A 19,557-nucleotide genomic window follows, 5' to 3' on the forward strand; every position below is an offset into this window, starting at 1 on the left:
GATATTTTTGGGTCTCTAATCAAAGTGGTTAAGCACTTTGGTCGGGGAAAATGTCAAATGGTGTAATCCTTTCATGCAGCGCAATCCTCTCAGCATGATGATGCGCTGTGGCCTGTCTGATGGATCAGCGACTGGCAGCAGCTTCTCCCGACTGAAACTCAGAGGGCTCAGCCTAATTTGTGCCATGGGTCAATAACATGAATTAGCCGTTGGAGTCATTTGTCGCTGTGAATTAATTAAATAACATGTTCAGTTATACAGCTACATTTTGGGATGACAGTTTTATACGATCCTTTTAGATGCTGAAACTGATTTTATAGAAAAGTAAATATTAAGATACAACTATAAATTAGCTTAGCACAAAGACTGGATACGGATGGAAACTGCTAGCATGACTGTTCAAAGGTTGAAGCACCTCTAAACATGTCATATTTACACTTTATTAAACAAACATGAAACTAGTGAGCTTTAAAGCCTTAAACTTATGCTTTACTTTTTCTTATACTTATACCATACTCATACTGCCAGGCTAAATGCTTCCCTGTCAATCATGCTGCATTTTAGCTTCTTCTTTATCTGAGTGGAATCAATCTTCTCATCTAACTCTCAGCAAAGAGGAAATGCAATGTCAAACTCCTTTATCCTTTTACTTTAAGTTATATTTGCATACGATCTCAATTTACTTTGATCACAACATTTTGAGTGACATTTGCTGAATGACAATAATTTCCATATCAGTTCGTTTTTTTATTTTATATTAATTTATCCTTAATAGCAGAATAGACAAGCATACATTATAGTACAAACTTATATCTAACCGTACATTTCTGAAGTACTGCTCTTGACTTTTGTCTTTTAATACCAATAATTACAGTATGTATGAGGGACTCCACAACTTTTGAGAGGCGGTGGTCTAGTGATAGAAACTTGGACTATGGGCAGAGAAGGTCTCTGGTTCGTCTCTGGTTCGACTCCACGGAGAGACAACAAAAAGACAAACCTGGATTGATCTGTCCAAAAATCCAAGAGTCTCCCTAACCTGTCTAGTGCCCCTGAGCAAGGCATCTTACTCCCCCAACATCTGCTCCCCGAGCGCCGTACATGGTCGCTCACTGCTCTGTGTGTCCTGCACCAGATGGGTCAAAAGCAGAGGTTAAATTTCCCTACCTGCATGAGTGTGCCTTTGCATGTCTGTGCATGTGTCTGGGACTAATAAATGCATCTTAATCTTAATCTAAATCTATCTGACGGCTTTCGTTACTTTGTAAACAAGAACCTGACATTATATACTAGTTAACAGTAGAGTAATATATGATATTGAAAACCTCTTTTTTTTCATTGCTACTTTCGCTTTTAAAACATTAGTAACTGTTCTTATTATGCCATTACTTAGGTAACATTTTCAATTCAGGATTTATTTTAGATTTTGTGGGGCTTTGGTTCTTTCACCTAAAAGCTCAAAGAAGATCCCTTTGACCTCATGGTAAACTACGGCCTCGGATATTCCTCCTGTGATCTCTTTTTTGTATTTCATGGCTTCCAGACGAACTTGACTGCAGTTCACAGAGGTTTCATTTCTGTTCAGGCCTTATGAAAGTAACCCCTGGAGTTACACCAGTTCTCTATTTTGATTTGTTCTTGCTGTGCTAACTGGTGACCAACAGAGGGTGACACAGACTGTGTCCACTATTTCCCAGGCTAATGTTGGCTTATTATTTGCACCTTTATATTTTCTTATATGTCAGCACATTGCATATATGTGGTACATATTATACTTCCGTTTCTTCTTGTGTTAACTATTCAAGGTTTTAGGGTTTTGTGTTGTTTTTTTTGGTCCCGTTTGAAATCTGCCTCCTGTGAATTTCTGCCTTGAGGTTTTCATTGTTGTGCTGTAATTTATATTTAGACACTCAATCGTCCGGGAAGACGAATGAGATTTTAGAATTGTTGGACCCTAGTTAACTGTTTGTTGGTAAAATAATAAATAAGAGATCTGTGTTGTTTCATTAAAAACTAGAAAGACCTGCAAAGACAAGTTGTGCGACAAAAATGTCATCTCCAAAAGGTAATCATTTAATGCATATGTTTAATTTTAAGAAGGATACTGGTGTACTCATTTATATGAACCACATTAGTTCTGCTGGTGGATTATCTGACACTAGCAAAAAAACACAGATGCGGCAGATTAATATTTTCTGTAAATATATCTAAAGCATTTTGCTCTTCTCATCCTCTCAGCTGTAAACTGGTCTGGCAGTGACGACCTCAGTGAAGCATAAGAAGCATTGCCACACGCTGGTTATGCAATCGGGTCAAGTCTAAATTGAAACTGATGCAACTGGGAAAAAAAAGCCCATAAAAACATAATCTCGTGTTTAACATGCAACAGTCAATTCAAAATAAGAGCCTCGTTATTTCAAGGGATATTTAGTTTTCTTGAGGGTCATAAATACATGGGGAGTGGCTTTAAATTACAGGAGGCAATTGGTGAGCCAATTAAACAAATTTCCACATAATTGAAATTGAAAAGGCTGCAAAATAATGTGTGCGAGCGCATTTGAATCAGGAATCGACAGCAGGCTTTACTGTAACAGAAAAGGTGAACGAGAGATTATCTCCCACAACAAAATGACGCCATAAACACCAACATCCCTCACCGACAGCTGGGCCAGTGCCAAATACAGATTTCAGAAATGTTTATAAACATCTTTCCTAATGACTGGCTTAAAGGTCTTACGCAACCCCGGCACCACAATGTAATCACAGTCATGTTTCAGTGCAGTGTTGCTGTCAGAGTATCAGAAAACTAAGATGCGTCCTCAGTGGAACCCCCCCGCTGCACACTGAGCTGACGGGGCCAGATCGCTGTGGGCAGCCTGGGAAGGAGCCAGTCAATGTGAGTTATAAGATGACCCTCCGTGCAGCCACAGACATGAAATCCAGATGAGCCGCCAAACTCTTCCAACAGCTCATCATGAAAACCTGGTTTCCATGGCAACAGGAAATCAAGTCTAACATTGGCAACCAGAACACATGTCTGAAGGTGTCTGAGCTCTCTGTTCTTTCAGCGCTTTTCTTTCTTTTTTGTCCTGTTGCCTCACGCACACTCTCTGCTGTGAAACCCTCAACTGTTAAATAATCAAAAGTCAGTATTATTTCATAGGAATAGAAAGAACCGCAAAAAATATGCATAACATCTACAAAGTCATGCAAAAACCTTCTCAAAAGTTGCAAAACAGCCGCAAAGGCGTGCAAAACGTCTACGCAAGAGATGCAAGAGACACAAAGGAATGTGAATGACACCGATGTGTAGTTTGTGGTTGATGTGTGTCCCTGCAGTCTCTGTGTCTTAAGCGTCAGGGGCCTCTTACAGGTGCTCATGGACCATTGCAGCATAAATTGTCTGTGAGTCTTGTGATATCACAATGTATCATATGGATACCCCATAAATTAATCCCAACTCAGTGGGACTGGCAGAGCTGTTGGCTCAATTTATGCCAAGTGACTTAACTATTTAATAACTGATTATTTGCGTTAATATAACTGCGGTGAAGCCTGAGTTTGTGTTTTCTAAAGGTTCACTCTCTGTCGTAGAGAAGAGTGAATTATTTAATTTCAGTCAGAACCAGTTGCCTGTTGCAAATACATTGATTTAGGACAATAACTGAGTAACCCTTCAGGGCCATAGGTATTTACCCCAAAACTAATTTAAAATTGGAAGAGATACAAGAAGAGAACTAGAATAAACCCGAACAAACCCTAAATGAAACTAAATGAAGAAAAAAAGTAAATAGTGGATCCCTTCACAAAAACTTGAAGGGTTTTCTTTTCGTCATGCCCCATATTGATATTTGTTTCGATTCAGATCTTCTCTCATGGGGTAACATGAGAGGAGATCTGAGTCCATACAAATAAAGAAGATACAGTTGAATTGACCTGAAAGCACAGGCTAAAGATTAAAGTGACAAAAACTGAAGTGAGGGGACATTCATCCACCCATCTGTCCCGAAGGAACTATATATAAATTTCTGTTACCTTAGGAAAACAGCAGATTGGCAAAAATTGCCTCTTCTCCCACCACAGAAACATCCTCACAAACACTTCAAACATGATAAAGACTTTGAAAGCAAATTTGCAGATGGAAAACTACATCGCTCGCCACAACATAGCTGAGGTTGTATAATTGCAGCTTTACTTAAAAGTTGAGTCAATCACTGAGAAAAAAACTGAGCACAAACCTGACAAAAACAACCAAAATCAACTGAGGATTGAGAACAAATTCTGTGAGGAGCATGAAATGGCCTTTGTTGTGGTGGAACGCTAGAGTTTTAAAGTCTTAAGGATACTGGCCAGCTTTGTTTCTTTTCTTTTATTGTATCCACATTTCTTTATGTTTAGTTCTGTGCTTTTCACACATAAAAACGAAATATTCTTAAATGTGCTGGTTTATAAGTTGACTTTATAAGTTGAAACCGGGCTGTCAGTTCCCCGCTGACTGGTAGTGAACATGACCTGGAAGTTGCTTGGTGGGAGCACTTTACCCGACCAGTTGACCTTATCACGAACACAGTGGAGCTCTTGTACCAGGGCTAAGACCCTCAACTGCATCACTTCCTGCTGCGAACATGGACAAACTGACGCAGAACTGAGGCACCACACTGGGTCTCGTGTTAATGCACAGACCGTGACCCTCTGTTTCCCTGCAGGGCAACTTTGATGCCTTTCATTTCCTTGCTCTCTCTACTGTTACGTGTTTAAAAGAGGCCTGAAAAGCCCCCAAATTACTTTCTGAATGTAATAAATGAATATGGAATTATGGAAATGTTTGAAATTTATAAAATATTGTGAATTTCCTTTTCTTTTTATTTAACTTATCTGTGCTGATGAAACTCCCCTCAAATAGGGGTGGAAATAACTCACAATACAGTATCACAGCTCACGATAATAACAATATCACCATACAGCGATTCTTATTATAAATGATTCTAAACATAATTGACATATTGCAAGACAATCATATGACGATACCTGGTGCTATTTGTCTAACTGAAGAATACAAAATGCCCCTTGAATGGTAAAGTGAAGGATTGGCATTCCCGTGATAAACGCTACTGTGAGAAGCCATGTAACTCCGGTCAAAGTCAAATTGAGAGGGGGAATCTGTTAAGCACGCCATATTTTGTAGAATAAAATAGCAATATTTGGCACCGGCATATCGATAACCAGATCTCACGAATCACTACAACGACATATTGCAGCATCAATATTTTTTCCCACCCCTCCTCTCATATGTATTTATAATTGAAAATACAAAACTGTGTTTGGCACAGCAGAAGAAATGTTTCACATGGAGTTCCCATATATTTATTAAATCATGGTGATTTGTTTTTCATCACTCCACTGCCTATGATTGGTTCATCTTTTCCAATGATCCACTTGTTGTTGTTAACTTGTTTGGCCATTGCTTGTTATTGTGTCATTATCACTTATTTTAGTCTCATATGACTGATATTAGTTGTTATTTTTACCTTTTATGAGTTTAGTTGTTATAACCTCACTGTAGTTTACACTGGTTGGTACTTTCTGTACTGAGAAGAACTGGATTTACATTGGGATTAATAAATTGTGTTATCTGATAATAAGTATCTAATAATATCTATGATATCAGTGTTTGATCTCTTAACAGATTAAAAGTTTGAACATGGAAATCTAAAAGTGTTTTCTCCTCTCATCATCAGAGATGGACCTTCTTACACAGTATTGATCTGGTTTGGTTAAACTGTCACTTTACTCTGAAATCCTCTTGGGGGCATATCAAAAGTATGAAACAGTAACAACTTCGTTTACCAACCCTAAGAAGGCAACAGGTAATTTATTCAATTTTGGATTTTGGTGTTGTTGTGGTTACATACAAACAGCTTTAAAGACAGTGGAGATGTTACTTCTTCTGTCCGCCTTTCACAGCTTTGTCTAGTCCTTGGATGTACTTGCGAGGAATTTGATAGTGATCTGGAATTGGAATATTAGATTAGACAAACTAAAGCAATTAAAACAATCAAGTGTTAAAGATATTTAAGTATAATTAAGTTTCAAACCTAAGAGCAAACTGCCAACTTTGTGAATCTGGTTGCCTTGGATCTGGACGAGGACTTTATCTTTGGCCCCTGGAATGGGCTGTAAGACGGAGCTGGCCTGGACTCTGCGCTGCAAAGCAGTGGCCACAGCTGCAGGATCCAACTGGTACACTTCCAGGTTCTTTATTAGAGTCACCTAGAGATAGCATGTGAGAATAATTACAGCTAGAATAATAAATAAGTCACAGAGAACTGATCACTCAGCTTGTAATAGTCATTTTACCCCAACATACCTAGGACCTCCTACTTCATGATGTGGAGGTTCCCAATTACTTAAATTAGTGGTACCTTGCCAAATCCTATAGTTCCGCTCCAAAAATTTGAATTTGTTATTCTCTGTGGGTTCTCTAAGCTTCAGTAATTCCTGTTTATCACAAAATTAGGTTGAACTTCCAAGAAACTCCTATTCTTGTAAATAGTTGTTTCTGTTCGTTTCCAGCAAATTCAATCAATCCCATCCTTTTCATTCATAGCTTATTTTGAGACAAAATCTCTGGAAAAAGACTGAAAACAAACCCTTCAAGACTATGAGCACTTCTACAGACTTCAGCAAACTGCTCTTAAGGTTTTATCCAAGAGATTTTGACAAGTAGAGGCGGAAAGAAGAAAAAACACTGCTTATTATCAAGTGTTTCGACTAAGCAAGATCACAGGTCATGGTTTGACGCTTTGTTATGTTATGTGTTTAACAGCCATAGAAGGGGCGCATCCAGATTCCATGCAGTTTTGGAAACATGGTGAAAACGGCGGCCACTGTTTGTTTTTTTGCTTTGAGATGTCTGGATTTCAGTTGATCATCATCCACAACTACGTCCTCAGTAAATATGTGGAAACAGCTTATGCTGTCAGGTATTCTGGCTGTGGCTGGTGGTAAAGTGGTGCCACTTAGCTGTCAAGTTAAAGCCTTCGAGGTAAATGTCGAATGGGTTTAATAAAAGTTTTTTTTTTTTTTTTTTAAGATTTCTGTGGGGATGACAACGTCAGTCTGTCACAAAAAAACAGATTTTAACTCAACAACTTTTGGATGGATTGACTAGACATCTTTAACAGACATTCATTTTCCCCAGAGGTTGAACCCTAATGATTTTGGTGACCCCCTGACTTCCGAAGGTTGACCTGAAATATCTGTGCAACAAACCGTTGGATAGACATGTAAGATATGAAATAAATTCATGTTCCCTAAATGATCAATTGTAATAACTTTGGGAATCCCTTAAATTGTCATCTGACGTCAACATCAGGTCAATATGGTCACTATGAGAATGTTAGAATACTACAGATAGATAAATATCTCAAATTGTCACCTTCTTATTGGCGCCTCGAGATGCCACAGAGATGTCTATGGGCTCAATGTGGCCCTTCTTCACAATGGGCCTTTGTCCAGGGAACACAACCTCATAGCACTCCTGCATTCTTCCAATCGTCCTGTGAAAATGAGATTAGATCCTTTTAATCAGCACCAAATGGGGCAGGGACGTTTTTTTCACATTGAGTTTGCCTTTGAAAATGGCCATTATTAAAACCAAACATTAAACTATTAACCAGACAGCATCCGCACGGTTTTGGTTTACTTTTGTTTGAAAGGGGGGGACGGGGGTCCGTTTTACATAATGTTGCTGTCAATATGACTATGAACAGATCTTATCCATTGCTGTGGTTCGTGTGAGTCACTCATGAAAATCAGGCGAGATGCCAAGTGTTAGGAAGAGGCGTGTTTAATGTAACACTGACACAAGTCTTTGTAGGAGCTCTAACCTGATAACATGGGCACAGTAATAAAAACCTTAGATGTTCTGCGACCCAAACCCTAAAAGCAGTTTCATCATGACGACTAGACCAAAATTTAGTGAAGTTAAGTTTGCTAGCAGGTCTGGTTCCGGTTACACTATAAAACAATATACAACTACTTAGGCTATAGTTTTCAAATTCCATATGCACACTGCCTTTGAATGAGTGAGGGGGTTTTGTCCGGTACCCAAGAAAACTACTCATGTAAATTTAAACTGAATTTCATATTTCTTTCATCCACATTCAGAAAGTGTGAGGCAATATGGTTTGTTGTTGAGATGATTACTGAGCATTGGAGTAACTAGGACTTCCCTGAAAACAGCTTTACTAGATCACATAATATAAATATGAGGCTTTCCTCAATTTGCTCTCTAGTCTTTGTTATAAACAATCTGTCCTGGCCGAGCCAATCTCAGGTCTCATGTCTCCATGTATGTTCTAGTCCATAATGTGTTTTTACTTAAACAGATTGGGTCATTCAGAATCAGCAGCTGCCTCCACCTGCCCCCTTCAAAGTGTATCAGCATGAAGACTCAAGTTGGTATAATGGATGATGGTATTGGCAAAAAAATATTGTACTATACATGGTCTATTGAGAAATCATATAAGAAATCAAATAAGTATTAACCTGCTAAAAAGGTCATCCCACTTGAGAGAATCTACCTCCTGGTACTCTGATTTCTCCAGCAGGCAGTCACACAAAATCGGGTTTATGGTCACGTAACTGTAAGAGGGGAGAAGAGGATTGAAGCTATTTGTTCTGGAAAAAACAAAAAACAAAAACACACAAAACACAGCATGCAGTTGATGGATGGCACTCAAAAGGAAACATACTGCCTTTTTAAGCTTTGCAAGGTCCATTACATTGGTTACTTAATTTCCCCCACCACTTATTATCACATCGTTTCGCATTAGATGATGCATAAACTTTTATCATCTAAAAAGGAAACATGAGCTTAAGAGAAGGCAGGGAGCGCTGCATGTTTCAGACTCATCCAACTGGAGTTCTTTACTGAAGTAGTACAATAGTAAAGTAGGACAAAAAAATTCTTAAAGGGACAGTTCACGCAATAACTCCTTTATCTTCTTAATCTTAATGCAGCAGTAACTTGGAGGAGAAAAACATGGTGTTAATGATGTCATTTTGAGTCGAAGTTGAATGTTGGAGAACCCAGGCAGCAGCTGAGGTCATTTGCAGAAGAATTTAATGAAGACTTGATGCATCAAGGAGACAAGAAGGTGTAATAATATACAAACGTCCAACAGAGTAAAATGAGCAATTGTCAGCCCCAAGTCTGAAGATGTCTCCCACAGCATCTAAGTATATCTCCCTCTACTTCACCCATTCCAACAGCACATCGATGAAAGGCTAGGATTGCTGTCACTCTATATCTTACATGTAGGTGTTTGCTTTCTATTGGATAGTTAAGCCGAAAGAGCGGATAATTAAATCACATTGTGTCCTTGCGTCTGGCCACCGGTGAAATACGCATAAGATCTAGAGTTGGTGCCTCTCTGTCTGGGGCATCTGAATTAGATATGAAGCCCCTAAGCGTAGACACTACACTGTACTATTGGTTTGCCATGTATCTATAACCTGACCTCGGGTATAACTTGGAGAGATAATATCAAGTGGCCTATACAGTTATATTGAGGATGGTCAAAAATTCCTGAACAGTTAGATAATGAGTGACTTTAGATTTAATTGTTTCTTATCAGCTCTGTGGCTTCATTGCAGTCTGACAAACAAATACGAATAAATTCCTATTGTTTCGTCTGGATACTGGGTGCCTTTAATCAGTTTTTTCCACGGCTGTCTGCATTATTTAAGAAAAATTTGTTGTCTGCCCCATCTCAGAGTCACATGTAAGCATTTAAGCCAGTTATAACAACATCACATGGCCAAGGGTCATCTCTGTCCTTCTACCACTGCATCCAGTCATGGAAAAACTGTCAGGGTGGATATATTTAGAGTGTTGTTCGATTACGCTGAAAATGGAGTCTGTCAGCTGATAGACACAAAGAGGTTGATTAAGAGATGGCAAACCATTACATTATTGTTAAAAAACACCCTTATGGGCAAATAAGAGATACAACTAAAGCATGAGCTCTACCAAACTGTCATACTGTTCTTTTCAAACACAAGAATGTACTCACTTTTGATTAACTTCATCCACCAGTTCATTCTTCTTCACATACTCTGTGATAAAACCTCTCACTTCAGCAGGCTGCAGGATTGTTCCTTTCCTATTGGGAATTGGTAAAAATAATAAATATTAGGAATCTATGTAGATATTTTCAGCTCAAGTTTTTAAATATGTTTGTAAAGCAACTGAATTCTACACCAACTGAAAAATAAAGGCATAATTGGGAAAGATACCTTTATTTATTTATTTATCAGTGCCCAGTTTCACTAAACATATCTTTTCTTGCATGAGGTCACCGTGACAAAACATATGTTACCAGCTTGGTAAACAGGTTGATTATGATTAGTTGTGATGAGCTTTTAGGTTTGTATTGTGTTAGCTTGACGCAGCAAGCAAAGGGTTGGATGGGAAATGTCCTCTGCTTAAATAGACGGCCTTATAAGGTGGGTGTGTATTATAGATGATTGTGGAGATTTAGGTATGTAACATGATGTGCGTCACATGATTGGAGCAGTGCAGCTCGAGCTGGCTACCTGAACGAGCTAGCAGGCGTCGCTCCATATATGAAGAATTTAGTCTCATGACACTGCAGCTGTCAGTCGTGCTGTAAAATGACTTGAAGGAGCTCTGAGACTGCAAACCTCCGCCAAGGCTAACGCCCTTTCTCACCATGTCAACAAAAAGTGAAGAAAAAACAACAACGTGGATCCGCCCATTTATTCGGATCCACTCCAAAATGTGATGGGTTTTTCCCTAGGACATGCCCCACCCCTCCACAAAATGTCATGGAAATTGGTTGTGTAGTTTTTGCTATAAAACTTGACACTGCTATATACCTTACACTCCCGCACAGACAGACACACACCTCTTGTTTACATCCAGAAAGAGAGGCTCCAGCCGGGCAGACACAGAGTACAGGGTTGTAATCTCAGGAGGATGGTATGGAGTTTCTCCTTCCCCTTCATGCTGCGCTGGAGCCGCTTCACCCTCATCTGTCTCAACGGGGACCCTGAAGAAACGCAGCCTAACACAAAAGGGAAAGCACAGGCCTGCTCAATCTGAATGTGAGAGGTGGTGAGTTTGAATCTGAACCAAAAATGTCAAAGATGAGGCAATCTCGACTCACTCTGGATTTTTCCAGTCCACCTCGACAATGCTCTCCACGCCCTTAGACAGTTCTTTCATTCGCACAAGTTTGTGCTGCTGCTGCATGGCCTGAAGAAACTTGGACAACTGTGGGAAGAAAAAATGAAAAGCTGCTCTTTGAAGAAGGGATAAATGAATCTATATATATAAATGTCCGATTCTCGACATATGAGTATACCTTTTTATAGCTGGATTTCTTGATATCAAGTTGTTTTCCTCTTGGGCTGAAATAATACAAGATATTTTAGTACTAAATTGTATTCCTCCTGAACACTTGTTATAGAAGATATTATGTCACTCTTTTACACAGTGGCACTTTCAAGCCACTGGCCTGTCTGTACTTTACCAGCAGGAGAACATGTGGTTGCGGAGAAATGTACTGGTCAGCAAAGGGAGGTCTGACTTCTTCACCTTGCTCTTCAGTGCATGGAGAAAACACTGCACCAGCAGGGCGTCCATAATCTCTGTGAAATCAGTGTATGATCTGGGTCAAATCCTTCTTCTCTATCAACAAGATCCAATTTTTCCACATCAGAAAATCCTATTCTCCAGTTGAATCAACAAAACAAAACCATATGGTCACATTTGGAGCCCTCAAGCCTGCCCTGCAACCACCTAGTGGTGAATGTGTGAAACTTTGATTTGAATCTGGGATAACAGGACTTTAGATGTTGTGTCAAGTGCTTAGAAACCAAAAACCAAACTGTGAAACACTTTTAAATGGCATGATTATTCATGTGATGGGAGATGTGGCTGAATGTTGTACCTTGTGGCGTTCTCTGGTCATCGTGATTCTCCTCCTCTTCCTCATTACCCTTTTCACCCTTCTCTTCCTCCTGCTCAGCCAGGCTCAGCTCCTCGGTAGCAGAGCAGATTTGACCTGTGACTGATTCGCCAGGATTCTCTTCCTCCTCAACATATTTCTCACCCTCCTCCTCTTCTTCCTCCTCTTCTACCTTAGACGTACATTCTTCTCCATTCTGCCCTTGTCCTTTGCTCTCGGTATCCGGTAAAGAAGGTGGACCTGACTTGTCTCCAAACGCCCTAGAAAAGGATTTCAGCAGACATCATGTGCAAAGTTTACTCCAATGTAGGGCTGCACAATCAATCCTGGTAATGTGATCATGATTTTTTTCTTTTACATTTAAGCTCATATCAATTTAGAGAAAGACTGAACATAATGAAAAATTATTCTTACTATTGATGTCAAACTCTTTTGATATTAATATAAAAGCAATATTCCAACTCTCTGGGAATTGTTTTTATGAGTGATGATATACTGTTGGGGGATATAATCTGGGAAGGAATATTACACCACCGGAGGGATTTTTGGATTTTTTTTCTCATTTATTTTGGCGCAGATCCGGACAAAGGGGTCAGATCCAGCATTTTTTTTTCTTTACGAGTGGGAGATTTTTTTTTCCCAGGGAATAATTCAAGGAGCTTGATAAATCTTTCAAAAGGGACTTTTGACCATTGGTGGTGATATGGCTCCACTGAGTGCCGATTTAGTTTCGACTGTATTCAGTTATTCAGGGAATGTCTTTCCACAGGTCACACAAGTCCTTCACTACAAACAGACAGTTCACTGTCTCTGTCTGGGATAGCTGTGAAGATACTGATAAGAAAGACGACCATAACAAATATCCTATGTTTCTGTATCTCATGGTCTCTCTTAGTGGGAGAGAGGTACATGGGATCTACAACACAAGTTAGGGGAACCTGAGTTAGTGTTGAGGATTACAGGCCTAACCGAATCTTCACAGATGCACGGACAAGGTGCGATACCATGAGCAACAGCTTTAATGTTGACATGTATAAGGTATGACGGTGATTTGGGTTACATGCACCAGGAAGGATTCCTTCCTGCTACTATTGCTAATCTCTTCTCCTCAGTAGAGTAGCATCAATAAATACATCTGGCTTAGATATCATCGTTGTCTGATATTTCTTCTAGCAGCTCACACACTGTCATGGATGTAGTCACATAAAAAAATCAGTTACAAAATGAGGGGAGCATATAAAAGAAAGATGCCTCCCACCCTCATTTTCTTTAGGACCACGATTTTTTTTAAATACAAACCAAAGACCAATGATATGAAAGAAATCTACATGATGTATTGACATAGACATGCATATCTCACATAGAAAACTTAACAAAATTAAATAAAATGAGAATATTTCCCAAAATGCCAAATGACTGGAAACGTTCAGTTTGGCTCATAGAAGCTACTCACCAGAGATTATCCATGTATGTGTGGATAACACACACTCCTCTTCCCTTCATACCTGAGCCGTACATATCTGCACTGGACAATGCAGCTGTGCCGACTGCAACCGGAGCTCTACAATCAGCCGGGAGAACAGTGTCACACTTAACTTCTTTTAGGCACAAGTGTTTATGGATCTTTTACTATCACTTACATATTGTTCACTGATGCGACACCACAGCAGTCGCCCCGTTTGACATGTGGGAGTCCACTTGAAGGCACCACTACACCTGGCAGCATGAGATCTTTTGGGGAAACACAGTATTTGTTACTTAGGTCAATCAAACTGTTCAGCTTCAAACATATGATGAGCTCTTGATCTCAGAAAAAGAAGCATACCTGCCCCTCCAATCAACTTCTGAATTACAGGTGACCATGTCTTGAACGTTGGCAGGAGAACAGGGTAGCGCCAGAGAACATACACTGAAAAATATTAGTTACAATATGGTTATCAATGTAAGTCACTTTGTAAGAACTCAGTCAGGTCTGTGTAATTAAATAGCTTTGGCACCTGTAGGATAAAGTCGTTTCTCCACTTCGAAGAACAGTGGATTTTTGTGAAGAACATAAAGTGTCACAGCATCTCCTTTATGTGCATAAACTTTCACTACATTTAATTCCTCTTTGTTGGGGACCAGCTCTGACAGCTCATCAGCAGAGAGTGAAGGGAAGGATGCAGATATGTCGGCTTTCAGCTTCCGCCTAAAGACAGAGACAATAAAAACAAATCTTGTTCAGTTAGATTAGCAATGTCTACCGGTGCAAATATTATTAAGCATATTATACATATTTTAAGTAATATTTTGAATAGTTTATTCAATAATCATTTTTGCTTTCACTCTTCCTCAATCTTAACCGCCAATGAAACTGCTGAAAATTAGAGTGCATGTTCTGAGGTGTGCATTACTTACAATGTAAAGCTCACAATTGCATATTTCTTATAATATATTATGTATGAGCCTGTGAAATCTTTGAGTTATCTTCTCCTGCCTTCTATAAATCTTGAAGGGTCTGTGAAGCAGCTGCCCAACTTCGCTGAGACAGATCCATCATGTAACTACAGTCACCAATACGGAGTGATATTTTAGCCAAAACCTGTTTTTCATCCTGCATCAAAAACAAGTAATTAATCAATTACCTAATTTATCAAATAAAAGGATGATCAAATGATAGTTTGAATATTTGTTTTCAAGCAGAGCAACTAAATTATTTAATGGCTCCAGGTTCTCAATCATCAATTACATCAAGATTTATATTTTCAATCAGTTGAGATCAATCATTATAATGATAAATGTCACATTATTATTTCTTTTAAGATTAAAGACTGATGTTTTTGATTTTAAAATCGTCTTGATTAATCAGTTAATCAGTGGTGCACATTATCTCCTCAGTTTGCTCCCACCATGCATTAGCATTATATCAACATATATTGGACTTATAAAACTATAAATGAACATCATTAATAGTGTTTTATTACCCAGACCTTTGTTACACATTATTAAAATGATTAGTTTGAAGTCATAAACAACATATTTAAAGTGAGAACATGCTGCTGTCGGACAAATAATTTTAAATATATTCAACAGATTTATTAATAATAAAATACAAGAATTTGCTGCAGCAACAAGGAAGAAAAGAAAATTTGACATTTTCAAACGCAATAACAATGTAAGTGTTTCAGAAGATCCTTCTGTGAGAATCTATTGACCGATGGTGACTTTGTGGTTTTGATGTAGAAGAGTAAAATCACTGTATTTCATTAAAGCATGACCTGAATCACCAAACTACTAAGATAAACAGTCCTGAGCTGAAGACACTGACCAGGATCAAGTCTTTCAGTCCAGATGCTGAGTCTAACAGGTAATTCAAAACAGTCAAACACAACCAGACAACAAGACACACACACACACAGAGCTGAAATCACATGGGACCAACATAAGCAGGTCTCTGGAAACGTCACTTCTTATATTCCATCGGCATTTTGATTTAAGTCAGTTTTAAATGAAACGGCCACAAACAACAACACGAGGGAGTGAATGGGTGAGAGTGGGAAGTGAACGTGTGTTCGTTCTGAGTGTCTGTCACCTGTCCGATCCTTTAATGACGGTGTTGGACTTGACTCGGAACGGTTTGGAAAACATCCTCTCATGAATTACACATGTCCGCCTCTGATGACTTGGGATCTGTTGTCAACGAACCAGGACACGTGACCTGAAACGACGTCTCTAGTCAGGAAACACCGACTGACACATTTCTAATTCTGACTGTTTACTAACCAGCGGCTCCTCGCTGAGTGAGACTGTCCGACGCTTATTTATGTCCGATGTGAAACTGCACCACGGCAGCAAGACGCAACGTCAGTTCCGCGGGACGATTGAAACCAACAGATAATTGTGATTATCTGTTTCCGTATTGTCACCGGCACAAATGCACTGGACGTTTTTTAAACGGGAAGGAAACTATTTGCTGTTGCGTTTTCCTAACTGCTCTTGTGTTTTTTCCAGAGTTTTTGGGATGGTAGACATGCCAGATACCCAAATTAACATGTAGAAGCACAACAAGTGGAATTTTCATAATATGTCCCCTTTAAATTGATGTATAACAATGATCTCATGATACTTCAGGGTAAAATATTCACAGGGGCACTTTGTGAGAATTTATACAGTGCAACAATCGTAGTTGTATTTGAGTACAGTACCTGAATACTGCCTCCATCACTGCTCAAACACCAAACATTTTAAAACTGCACCAAGAACAGGGTTAGATTTCCAAACGTTGCTTTACAGTGTCTAGAGGGTCAACCTCTCAGCATTTAAGTAAAAGCAGACACCTTTTTTTTACACCAAGATTTTATGTATATATGCAGGTTTAAATGAAAGCAAAGAGGTTACAAATTAGGAATTTAGCAAGAGGCCAGAGTAAGAAGCCCATATAAATGATCCTGGCATGTGTGCATTTGATGTTCTTGTTTAAATTGAGCAAAGTGTAAAGCATAATGAGTCCAGTGTGTTGTAAGGGTGAACTAAACTCAATGTGCTTGTTTTCTTCAACAATATTTCTAACTGGAAAGATTTGAAAGAGAATAAATCTGTATTTTATGGATTCGGAGCTCAAACAATCATGTCAGATTTTCCAGTAGTGGATCATGTCATGAGCATAAAACAGCCGCTCAGCTTCTTTGTTTCGTTTTTTACATTTGTTGCATCGACATTGGTTAAACTCATACTGCTGCATTGATTTAAACGTTGCTGCCACATGCAGTGTGGGATGGCGTCATCTCTTGTACACGATTGGCCAGTGGATTTCATACTAAATGAGACAAGAAGTATTGAAGAACTTTTCCACTGTTATGTGATACATTTTCCTTCCAGCTATCATGGTTTCCACTTACGGTATGTCTTTTCACTAAGTCAGAAACTTTCCTAAACTTCTCAGCCTAAGCCTGTACGCTCCTATTTGTGGCTAGATTTTTTACATATAAAGCCAAATTCACTACAATCAAAAACCCAATAACGTCTATGAACATTGTAAAAGTTTTATGTTGTCCTCTCCGGATTATTAACATCCTGCAATGACAGCACCGGGAGCTCAGCTGTCACTGTGTCTTTCCAAATGATATCAGAGTTCACAGTCTGCTCTGGGACACACTGCTGCATGTTCAGCTGTTAACTTTTAGTTTTGCCATGATTAAAACTCAACAAGTAGCTTAGAACCATTTTAAGTTTCTTTGTATGACACCTCAATGTTTGGTATTTTTGCTTAAAATGAATAAAATAATAATTTGATTGACCAAATCGTGGCACATCATAGTTTCTCTGTCTGTGTGTAGATTTTTCTGGGTGAATGGTATCGTGCATCTACTCCATTCAGAACATTCCTTTTTATTGTTGATGTTCCCTCTCACTACATGTACATGTTGGTAATATGAAAAAGATTTCCGTTAAAGCCTTTGAAACCTCGGTTTTCAAGATATTGTGCAGTAACCAGGATTTCAGTCTGGCTGCTGCTGATTAAAACCTTTGTGCAATAAGCTTGCCTGCATTTTGTCACATTCTCAAAGGCTGACAAAGAAATCAGTGAAAAAGCTCAGAAGGCATCAAGCTGAGCTGAAGGTTAACAGATGGCTGTCTCTTATCTTTAAATTTAGAAAATATGCTTTTCATAGACTCTGGTTTCTCTTTCTCGTCTCGGGACAGTCTGCGTCCTCCTCTTATTCTGAGTTTCAGTCAGTAGTTAAAAATAAATAATTATACTGTATCACTCCACTGCATTCCTCTGGAATTGATCAGTCACTCCTAAAGCGCCTTTGATGTGTATCCAGAGCAACTGTTCTGCTCCGTGCATCTGGAGTGAAGGCCCCTCATCACAGTCAGAGCTGAGAGCTTCCAGAAATCAGAGAAGGGGACATGTGCTGAGGATGGAGTCACATGCATACACAGCAGAGGTTAGATTTCTGCTCCAGGCTTTGTAAACTATACATTTTCCAGCAGTCAAGGCCTTTGTTCACTTGTTTCCATTGAAAGTGTTGACTGTAAAGTGCTCTGGATCACAGTCTGGCATGACTCTATCCATAAACCCTTTCCTGCCTTATCTCACAGATGATGTAGCAACTGGGAAATACATTCATAATAAAAGTAGAGTACAAACTGCTTCCCAGGCACAACAGTCCTGATAAATTCAATCAAGCCAGAATAAATTGCACGAACGCTGAATATGCTTTCATCAAGATCCATGCATTATTGGGAAATCAGTAAAAAAAGACAAAAAATATCTAACAAAGTTAAAGAAATTGGGGGGGAAATATCCTGGATCCCCTCTATTAGACATTCGTATTCTGGATTCTGTCTTTCTTGGCCCATGTGCCATTCTTTTGTTTTTGGGTAATCCTGCATAAATGAGAAGGATTTTGATTCCTGCTTTGGATTTTACAGGGATCCAGTGCAGAAAAGTTAACAAAGATGAAAAAATAACCTGTCATCATCTGTTTAGAGTCTAAAGACTCTCTGTTGACATCATAGATTGTGACACTTTGACTCAAACTTACCTTTGTTTTCGGATTCTATATCAAGTCAAAGTCAATTTTATTCAACAATCATTTCTAATATATACAAGACATAGACGGGATTGAAATGCTGTTTGTCTCTGATCCTCAATGCAAACATAAAGGTAGACAAAACATATATACGCAACATTATGAGTACTGAAACATAGTTCATAGTACAACATAATCTGCGGTCATGGCATGAGATTAGTGCAAAGCGGAATAGTGAAAAATACTTCATGGAAAGAAATGTAATGATGTTAAGATTTATCTGTAAACCAGATGTCATCTTCCCCTTGAACGTCCTGTTTAAGATTTATGTGAAGGAATATTATAATCAAATTATTCAAGGAGGGAATCACCTTGTTCCCACTTTGTCCCCATCATAGATTTGTATTACTAAGAGAGGAAATGGCCTCTCATTGTGATTGAGTGGTGTGTTGGCAAATAGTGCAGTCTTCAAAAGTGATAGAGTGTGTTGACTTCCTTCCCTGAATCTTGTGTGAAAGGCTCTGGGGAGTTTTGTATTGTATTAGTTAGTATAAGTTGCACTTTGAGGAATGAAGGTCCAAAACCAGGTGTGCATAAATCTAGAATGAAGTGGGAGTCAGATCTCAATGTTACAATTGACGAACAATTTTGGACAGAACTATGTCAAAACAGCTTGTCAACTATTATCAATGCCTGCTACAGATTGATTAACTATAATATTCTACATCAATTATATCTTACCCCAGAAAAATTACACTCATTCAAATCTAACCTGTCCGAAATGTGCTTTAGATGTGATACTGAAGTTGGTTCCTTTTTGCATTGTACCTGGCTGTTTATGAAAGTTAGGCCTTTCTGGCATGATATCTGCTCCACTTTAACCAGGATCACGGGAGTAGATTTTCCAGTGGACCCTGAATTTTGTTTATTGGGGAACTTAACAAGTATTCGCTGTTCTCTAACCAATACACAACTCAAATTCATTGAAGTTGCTCTATGTGTGGCTAAGAAGTGCATTGCAGTGTCATGGAAGTCTGACT

At 38.9% G+C, this 19,557-nt stretch overlaps 1 protein-coding gene across 1 annotated transcript; it reads right to left on the reverse strand.

The window, feature by feature from the left end:
• Positions 1-5,838: 5,838 nt before the first annotated feature.
• eif2d (eukaryotic translation initiation factor 2D) lies at positions 5,839-15,802 on the reverse strand. Its single transcript, XM_062392448.1, has 15 exons — positions 15,571-15,802; positions 13,997-14,187; positions 13,825-13,908; positions 13,640-13,730; positions 13,453-13,560; positions 11,982-12,259; positions 11,562-11,679; positions 11,394-11,439; positions 11,196-11,302; positions 10,935-11,093; positions 10,080-10,169; positions 8,551-8,646; positions 7,439-7,559; positions 6,096-6,270; positions 5,839-6,009 (listed from the first exon to the last, which is right to left on the reverse strand). The coding sequence occupies exons 1-15, from the start codon at positions 15,624-15,626 to the stop codon at positions 5,939-5,941; spliced, it is 1,791 nt and encodes a 596-aa protein (XP_062248432.1). The 5' UTR covers positions 15,627-15,802; the 3' UTR covers positions 5,839-5,938.
• Positions 15,803-19,557: the final 3,755 nt, after the last annotated feature.

Source organism: Platichthys flesus, chromosome 7, assembly GCF_949316205.1.
Source record: "Platichthys flesus chromosome 7, fPlaFle2.1, whole genome shotgun sequence".
Taxonomy (NCBI): Eukaryota; Metazoa; Chordata; class Actinopteri; order Pleuronectiformes; family Pleuronectidae; genus Platichthys; species Platichthys flesus.

Excerpts from the sequence above, each read along its gene's own strand:
- eif2d (XM_062392448.1), bottom strand. The coding sequence starts at position 15,626 with ATGTTTTCCAAACCGTTCCGAGTCAAGTCCAACACCGTCATTAAAGGA. Across the intron at positions 7,560-8,550 it reads TGGGATGACCTTTTTAGCAG|GACGATTGGAAGAATGCAGG; the intron begins GTTAATACTTAT and ends TCATTTTCACAG. Across the intron at positions 6,010-6,095 it reads AGTTGGCAGTTTGCTCTTAG|ATCACTATCAAATTCCTCGC; the intron begins GTTTGAAACTTA and ends TTCCAATTCCAG.